The sequence below is a fragment of the Priapulus caudatus genome, unplaced genomic scaffold (genome assembly GCF_000485595.1).
Source record: "Priapulus caudatus unplaced genomic scaffold, Priapulus_caudatus-5.0.1 Scaffold4515, whole genome shotgun sequence".
NCBI lineage: Eukaryota > Metazoa > Priapulida > Priapulimorpha > Priapulimorphida > Priapulidae > Priapulus > Priapulus caudatus.
The window spans coordinates 742-10,387 of record NW_014581576.1 but is presented as its reverse complement, the minus strand read 5'-3'; the positions used below and the strand labels follow the sequence as shown (position 1 = coordinate 10,387).

Genomic DNA, 9,646 nt, shown 5'->3' with positions numbered 1-9,646 from the left:
TGGAGAAGTGGGTGAGGGAGATGAGAGGTGGATGAGGGAGATGAGAAGTGGGTGAGGGAGATGAGAGGTGGACGAGGTGAGAATCAGAAGCGATAGTAATGGATGCAGTGGGGAGGTGGGTAGAGAAGCGGACACTAAGGGAGATAATGTGAATGATGAAAGAGGTGGGAGGTGTATGTGGAGAATGAGGGGGGGGGGGTGGAGAAATCATGATTATTATCCAGTATAACATACACATAACTGCTACTATCTGTTACGAATAAACAAATGTATTGCCCTAGCAGGACAGCATGCTCAGTGTGAAAGATGAGTGGCCTGAATATTGGTTAATTAACCAACTGGTCAGCATTTGTGTCTTTGCATAGAACAATGGTAGAATTGCAGCTCTAGTTGTACTATGTGTTAAATTATGATATTACTATGCAGTCATACACTCATTGGTCAGCTTCAACATCCAGGCAGTTTAACTTAATAAAACTGTGATTAAACAGAAAATAGTCAACATGTCGTTTTACTTAACACTATAGGCATCAAATGGTACTATGCTACACTGAAATCACAAATATAGAAGTATTCTTTCCTGACAAAAGGTGTTTTTATAACAGAAATAAACCTTCCACCTAACAAATAAAATTCTTTCACCACCGGAAGATGCGTATCAACCCTATACAAACAGCTTAGGACAATTACATATCAAATTGAATTGTGCCGTATGAAAGTCACCGTTAGTGTAAACAACAGCTATTATGTTAAATCATAATAAATCGCACTGTGAGCACATGATTTCACAGAAATGTCTACATTTCAAAACATAATGAGTATTGACTGTCAAGTAATATATACGGGCAACGACAATACAAGGCATGTTAGACACTAGCCAATATGGCAGCCATAATCACCTGTTGCCAGTATTCCAACTGGAACGATCAATAGTTATATTCTTTTCATCGTAACTTCGCCATCTTAGTAGAATATATTAAACTTTAGACAAAGTCACCAGAGTTTAAAAACCAATAAGATCTTTGTTGGAAAGCATAACAACTGGATAGAAATTGTTAATGTTTCGTAAAACGTATGATTTATGTATTTGTGGCTAAATTAAGTAGGTGCAATCAGCTTATGAATTGATGCCATAGAGCGGAAAAAGTTAGCGATGAACTAAAGGCTAAATTGAAACTCCTGACTTGTCTGATTAGTGGAATGCAATGCGAATATGTGTGAGCACTAAACGTTCAGGGTAGAATAAAATCACAGAGGACCGCACACGTATGTAATCTATCACCGTACCAGACACGAAGAACCACACAATACCACATCTGGTCACCTCGCAATGTGCATGGCAACTTATTTTCCATGAAAATTGCAAATACACCTTTTTATGCAAAACCCATTATTCCAGATCATAACACCTCCACCCAACCAAAGCATAAAATAATACGATGTAATCAAAATCCCTGTACAAAATCTTGCAAGAAAGTTGACACACGTCTGTCCTTGATATTGTTAGCTGTCCTGCTTTGCCTTTTTGTTTTTCGTTCTTGTAGTTTTCAGCAGGGTGTAATTTGCATACTGACAGTAGTGCGATGTAACCCATGGAATGTAGAATGATCTGAACAGTTGATGTGACCTGAAAGGTACAAGCAAATTCATTTGCATTTTGTACTGCAAACTTTCTTCTGTTAAAATACAATCAACAAGACCATCACACTCTGAAGCATTATAGAAACCAACGTGAATAGTTTTGGCACATCGTTGGTTTAACGAATCTTCGTAAGAACCGTCCAGAAATTTCCTAACCGTGAAGAAAATGTCGCTAGAGCACACCTTCGGTGTAACATTGGTTACTTGTGTGTATGCCCGTGAAATTAATTATGTTACTACATGTAGATAGGAACGAGTGCACGCATGATACCTACCTAGGTGCATCTAGGAACGGGTGTGATGCTATTACTTTCCAGTCGTTTGACATCTGTGTGTACCTAGGTTCTAACGCAGACTCTTGCGGTAAATCAAGGTCTATCAGGTAGTGGCAGTATTTCACATCGATCTACACAAAGAACAAGCCTGTTACGCGTCACTCAGACTGAGCCAAGATGAGAGACATTGCGCATACAAAAAATACAAGCGATAAGTTGGCACGCTCTTAGAATACATTTAAATATGGCCAACTTGTGGACACGTATGAAGTATGTTTAGAATTTGTTGCCATATTTACTACAAGTTATTGTTTCTGCACATTATCTCACATATAATCTATACTGACATATAAGCAATATGTTGAACCCACACCAATAGCTTTCACCATTGATAAGGTATGATAGCAAATTATTACTATTGTTTATCATTAGATTTACACCAGACAAGAGTTGACAAGACACGTATAAAGCAAGGGCGAGCTTACATATCGTGAAGGCTCCTCTAGATTCATATCGTTCATTTGCGATGGCACCTCGGATGAAGAGTTCCCGTAAGGCTTCGGCAACTGACCTTTAAACTCTGACTGAATGAACTGCAAGTGCCAACTGCAAGCAAACACACGCTGCCTATGATGCAACTGTCTATGGCTATATAAGCGCTCACACGTGTTTAATAAATTTTGACACACGCTCTCAAAACATTGCATAAACTAGCATTTGAATAACATTCATTTATATCATTGATTCTATATGACTATCTGAATGTTTCTCTGAATATAATGATTTTCTGAAAATGATTATCTGAAATTCAGATTTAATAGACAATAAAAACATCAGTCTCATTAAAATATGCACAAAAACGTACAATGGTAAATACTCAGGTGAGCATTACATTGATTGTCCTATTTTATGAAGCTGCAGTTTCGGTATTAGAATGTGCACGAAAATTAGCACGATCAACTCGTTAGCATGATCTACTCGTTAGCTCACTGTCAGTACACACGTGACGTTCACCAAAATTTTCACCCTCTCTCAGTGTCACTCTCTCACTTCGTATTTGGCAGAAAGAAGCTGCTGGTGTAGCGATGCCACTCCTTTCCCACGCAGACGTGAACAGCCTTGTCCGCAGGGAGAGTGTGTACCTGAGTGTCCTGTGCCAACCAGTTCATCTCCATGTACACGTCTAGGGGTGCGTGGTAACCTACAGTCAAGCATATACAGTACATACAGTAGTGACCAGTCTCTGGCGTGAGCGTGTCCTCGTTTTAATGTCACATGGCAGATAATGTATGACGACAACAGCACGATGCAGATAGCGGCAAAGTGTGATTCTACACTCGTGTCTCTCAGCTATCGTAATGCATAACCTTCAATGTGCACAGTGCTGTGATTGACCATCACCACACGTGTGACTTATCTTCTAATATCACGACAGTTTAAAAATTCACATTAATATCACAGATCTCTCAATGCATCTACACAGTAGATGCGATAAAGAAGCTAGTAGTCAGCATAAACACCTATTAATTATCTAGACCAATATATCAAACTTCGAAGCCAACCAATAAGACACCTATCTATCAACAGTAGAAAACTACATGTATGACAATGAAATAAAAGACCAAGAATATCCCAGAAACACCTAGCTGGTTTACCAAACATGGTAAATAATGACAACAATTAATTAAACGAGTAATCACGCCCTCTCAAAGACAACAGTGTAATACCTTTGTAAAGGGCAAGACTCCGAGATACTGAGAGCAGGGTGAAGGCCACTGAGAATGCGATGGCAAGCCACGCAGACGACTTTGTGTAGTGCTGATAGGGGGACGTTTTAGTTTGAGGATCTACTTGCATCTTCCTGTGCATCAGTCCCATTGCTACATGGCAATAGAGTTTCTGCAAGAACAGGCAATTGCTCAATTAAATATTGAAGCATATAAAGATGGGAATAAAAGATCGCTTGGAACCTAACACTATCCGCACTTTTATGTAAAATGTTCTCAACGTGCACTGCACTTTTCAATTTTGGTATTATAAATAGATAACATTTCAGTTACATGATTACGTCTGGAATTTCACCTGGAGAAACCAAGGAATTTATTGTATTCTTCCCATTTTTCACCTAAAAACGTTATTTTGTACCTAATTACATGCCATTAGGCCTCCTTTGAAAGTATAATTACTACTGACATTACACTTGTCAAGCTGTTGTTATACATTGGTTTCAAACATAGAACAGGATGTGTCTGCACCGGCATAATCCGTTCAGTAGATGACAAATGTAAGTAAACTTTAAAAAAAAAATGTGTTAAATTGTTAAACAGTAACAATTGATATACCTGGATGCAGTCGAGAGCCACAGCCCCATGTAAAGCCACGAGTGGGTACACCGGAAACAGGAACCGCTCCTCCTAGCAATGTTCACATAGGCAACACTTTAATAAACACTGAAGTGTATATACGAATCTAAACATCTTGATTCAGCTAAACGTTTTTCTACATTCTGGGACGAGTGTATTGATTTTTATTCTGGAGAACTTTTAAATGAAACTTCGCACAGTCCATGTTGAATACAGGTGTTATGTACAGATATGTGTGATGAAGGATAAGAAATTAATTTCTCACCTTGTGAGGCTGCAGGAAGAAGATGGCTAGCCAGATGTACATGGCCAATAACCTCAGCCAGCTTGGAATGCGACCAGACACAGGGATATCGAGTATGTATCCAGTCATATACTAGAATGCAATATCAACTATTTTACAACACATCACTCAACAGCAGAATAACCACAGCCATAGTTTTATGTAATAATATACCTACTATGTCTACATTATACATTATCTTTCATTGTCAAATGCATGCACAATTAACAGTATTAAGTAAGGTCGGTGTTGCCTACAGATGGTTCAGCAGCTCTGTCTGTAAGTAAGATTTGCACACTTACTGTCAGCGGCAGTGCCAGAAAGGACAGCACAAAGACCATATTGAAGTTGAGAAGGCCGTTGATGAGATAGTAACTCCAGGGCTCGACACCTGCAAGGAGAGTTGTAGAGCAATTCACACAGTGGCTCGGATGCACGGAGGTTAGTTGATGACGATTCAGCAAGCTGGTAAGAAATATACGACAGTGCTGTTCATCAAACTTACAAGACTTCTTCACCTTTACATCTAAGCAATGTTAAAACATTTATCTCATTGAGACACTTAAATAACTAACTACATAATTGTTTTTGATCTGTTAAAAAAGTAAACATTATTTTACACCAATTTTCACTAATTTCACTACGTTTGTTGTAGACAACAGGTCATACATTGATAAAATATTAGGAAAATCTATACATACTACATACATACTGGTTTAATACCAGAAATATCTTAAAATTTCTTAAAATAAAGGTTATGCTCACCATATAGATCAGGTCCATGACCGCTGAAGACATTGTAGAGTATGATATTTAAGGGTGTGATCACTGCCTTTCCATAGTAGGTGCTATCGATATGTGCAGACACACACTGCCAATAAACCCCTTAAATGTTTGTACCACAGTATGTATATAAGTTTGGATATTGCATATGATTTTTTTTCATTATAATAAGCAACAGATGGCTATAGTGAGCTGTTTAATGCATATATCGTATAGTGGAAATCTGCAAAATTCTCCATTTTTATAATATATTAACACGTACCAGTATACTAAAGCCAAAAACTCCTGCCATCTTGAAGAAATAGAGTACTCTCTTCTTTCTTACTACAAGATCGAATGCTATTGGTATCCTGTAAACAATAATATACATATCTATGCATTGAGTTCTAGTATGTTTCGACAAAGCTGCTTAGCAAAATATTCATATCAGTAACTTCAACTGAATGTAATCACAGCTATACCATTTCAAACTAGAGTAGAAGTCTCTCCACCTACAGGAGATTGACTTAATAACACATCTTAAATATTTACTGTATTGATGAAATACACACCCAAGCACACCAGCAAAGGGCCAACCTATAATTGCACTTGCTGCTACTGCCAATATGCTCACCTGAAACATTCGTTAAAGATTATTTATTCCGAATTTATCTAGATTTTCCGTATCATTATGCAGTACATTTGTTGTGACTGGTATGTTTCAGGCACAACAGTCACCACTGAGAAGCTCACAATCAAAATCTTCAAAATTAACAACTACGAACGTTTCACCGATTTTCATGAACTACGCCGATTGCTACCGCTCATCTATCTACATGCTACCTCCAGGCGACTAGACGAAAACTACTGGGCAAAACATCCCGGCTCTAGACCTCGCGCAAACGTTTCTGCATCGATGCATTTCTCACCCAGAACGTGCCTAGAAACCAGCCTCCCATCGCCAGCATGGTCATGTACATCGAGAATGAGCTGGGTAGTAATGCAGAGCTGCTAATGAACATGCCAGTGCTCAGGATGAGGAACAACAGCGTCATGCGGCCAACGTGCGAGCCAAACTGCTTGCATACACCCCTAGAAACACGATATTCCGATTAGGTTAGACTGCACGGTACATTACTCACGTTCCGTTACTATACCAATATTTAATCCAGTCAACATAGATAATAGGATGTACGTTCAGAATATGATCTATTGCTTCCTAGACTTGTGCATCCTTAAAACTAATCTATATGTAGAAGTTACGCATTGCTTCCTGCTGGGACAAATTTCTGTAGGATAACTGACTCGCTACACAATTATTGCCACCAGAACTTAGGAAAGCAAGGCTGTATATCTCACTGTTTATGGCTCATTATTGCTACCTGTTTTCATTCTGGACTTGTTTCCATATACAAATCTCACTTCAGATTAATTTCAGTGTTTCTATTCTTTACAGATTCTCACTCTCAGCCACTTAACACTATTTAAAACTTGACAAAAGCCTGGTGCATAAGTCGGTCACTTCATTCGGAAGTGCATCTAACAAACTTTCTGAGCAACCCTCACATAAAACTAAAAGAAACAAAGCTGTATTGCCTCGATAAACTTACCTATAAAAGTAAACCTCGCAAAGGGCACAAGAGAATGCCAGAACACATCGTAGAAAGAAGAAGACGAGTATGCGGTTGGGCTGAATGAGCTGGCTGTAGAGCGAAGTCGGAATCGCGTGAATTAAGATGTATGCATAAGAGCGGATTGAATACGTTGGCGAGTACTCCCACGTCTGGAAACCTGAGCCATACATCATGTAGTGCAACTGAAAACATACATAAAAAAGTCCATGTAAAATACTCGTATTAGGTAAAAAAGTTAAAGATCAGAATATTTCAGAAGCAATAAATGTCGAGCAATTCATCCCCTCCCCAAAATTGGAGTCAATTACCTGTCAAAGCCGCCCTAATAATACATAGATTAACCATTAGTTTGGATTTGTATACATTAAGCTGTCAAAACACAGCATGACTGTTGGGATTGTCAAAAGTAAACACAGCTGGAAGTTAAAGGAATACTTTGCTCTAGAATTTGAGAGTATATTATGATAGTAGATTTATAAATAATAGCACATACCCATAAATATCTATTTTACGCATTCACGTTTGTCATAAAACAACATTGAATTTCGAAATCGTCATTTTTGGGCACTGACATGACACCAGCAACTGTGCTGCCACCCTGAAAAAGTTGCGCATTTGCCAAAATATTTTGCACGTTACAGACCGAAGGCTAATCACAAAATTGTAATTATATTCATTTTAGGACAAATTTATCCATATTATAACTGAAACTATATGTCGTTTATAAGATATTGCAATCCTTCTGCTCTTAAATTAATAAATAAGAAACACCCTCGGTCTGTAGCCTGCAGCCGAAACGTTGCTTTGCGCAACTTTTCAGTGGGTGCGCTGCCAGTGGCGCCACCATCGTTGTAAGCGATAATAATCATAATCATGATTTGTAGTGCTGAACTTGACCTCTTGGGAGACTCCGGGAAGTACTCCTGCGTTGTGTGCAGGAAGGGTGTTGGGAGTAATTCCGTCCGCTGTCGCGGCTGTGCACACTGGGTACATAAGAAGTGTAGTGGCATAAAAGGCCGACTCAATGACGACCCGGACTTACGATGCAAGCGGTGCATGGGCGATGCCCGCCCATTTGATGGCAGACCACTGTTAGAGGTGCAGATTGTGCAGGACAAACTGGAGGTGGCACCCTCCTTCTGCTACCTTGGTGATACTCTCTCGGCGGGTGGTGGCTGTGAATTAGCCACTATCATTAGAGCAAAGACCGCCTGGGGGAAGTTTCGGAAGCTGCTTCCGCGACATCTGTCCCTCAGGACTCGTGGTCATGTGTATGGCACCTGTGTCCGCAGCGCCATGCTGCACGGGAGCGAGACATGGGCAATGAAATCTGTTGACTTGCAACGCCTCCGGCGTAATGAAGGGCAATGATCAGATGGATCTGCAATGTCACAATCGAGGATTTGGCCCCTTCTAAGGAGCTGCTGGGCAGATTGGGTATCTTGGACCTTGATGTCATATTACGTGAGCGAAGACTCCGCTGGTATGGCCATGTTCAGCGCTCCACCGGTGCCATCAAGACAGTGGGTGAAGTTCAAGTTGTTGGTGTAAGAAGACGTGGGAGGCCGAAGATGTCTTGGAAGGAGGTTGTGAAGAAGAATAGGGAACAGTGGAATCTCTCCGCTGTAGACCCCTTGAATCGTGTCATATGGAGAGCAAGCGTGAGAGCTGCCAAAACTGGACCGAGCCAGATTCCTGGAGTGGGTTCTACTGATGTGGATTTAAACCCTTGAGTCCAGTATAATATAAAGAACCCGAAAACATTATAAGATACGTACATCTATTACCCATTATATCACTGACATACTGGACACTACAAGATAGCATAAAGTTCCACGTGATTATAATAAATAAAAGTGGTACTTGTGCATGCACAGGGTGTGAAATTAACGGGAGTCCGGAGTCAAATACTCCCTGATTTACTGTCGGACTCCCTGATTTGACATATGCAGGAGTCCGTGTGATTCTGCCATATGTACTAGCTAGTTCGTTCCGAAGCACGGCCTCGCAGAATTGCCGTATTTTTTCAGCTAATGTCCAAAGAAAATTTGGCAGACGCGCAACCGCATGAATCTTAAAAATAAGCACATGTGTTCTTGTTAATATCTTTAGTTTTGAACTTCAGACTGCGGACTCCTTAATTTTGCTACGGACTCCCTCTTTTTGAGGGTAGGGAGTCTGTTAGACTCCCGTGTTCAAAAGTTAATTTCTACCCCTGCATGCACATGTCATTTCGTGAGACTGGGAGGGGGTTGCTCAAGCATAATTATTTTAATACAAGTAAGGTGCAGACCGAGCAAGAATCTAAAACATTGGTGAATATAAAATATTCAAGTTCAATTTTATTTAAATATATGTTCAAGGGAACAGAAAATGAGCAGATGAAGCATACCGGTTCCCAGTAGTTGTACGTTTCATCGCAATCAGAAATGTTACACCATATAGCAGCAACAAGTCTTGCAGAGAGTAGGGCCTTGAATGCTGTGTAACCAGACAGGGTCCATGGTGCTTGATAATGGTCAGTTAATGACGACCTGTAAATGTCAAACTAAAATGTTACTAGAAACTTACATCTGCACCATATATATATATATATATACAGTGGTCGAAATAAGCGATGGTCCGATGGTCCGAGGCCATCAAATACTCAGGAGGCCCATCAGATTTTCAAAGTCAATGGTATGACAG

General features: G+C 39.9%; 1 protein-coding gene across 1 annotated transcript; it reads right to left on the bottom strand.

Annotated features, from left to right (window-relative positions):
• Positions 1 to 249: 249 nt before the first annotated feature.
• Positions 250 to 9,506, bottom strand: LOC106819800 (alpha-1,2-mannosyltransferase ALG9-like; the record flags this gene model as incomplete). The annotated part of the gene is made up of 14 exons (XM_014824386.1): positions 250 to 1,627; positions 1,917 to 2,047; positions 2,402 to 2,522; positions 2,967 to 3,117; positions 3,644 to 3,815; positions 4,259 to 4,330; positions 4,545 to 4,655; positions 4,865 to 4,953; positions 5,328 to 5,433; positions 5,608 to 5,695; positions 5,897 to 5,958; positions 6,254 to 6,416; positions 6,935 to 7,140; positions 9,351 to 9,506. Coding segments are annotated over 14 exons (1,752 nt in total), but the record flags the coding sequence as incomplete, so codon positions are not given.
• Between the last annotated feature and the right edge of the window lie 140 nt (positions 9,507 to 9,646).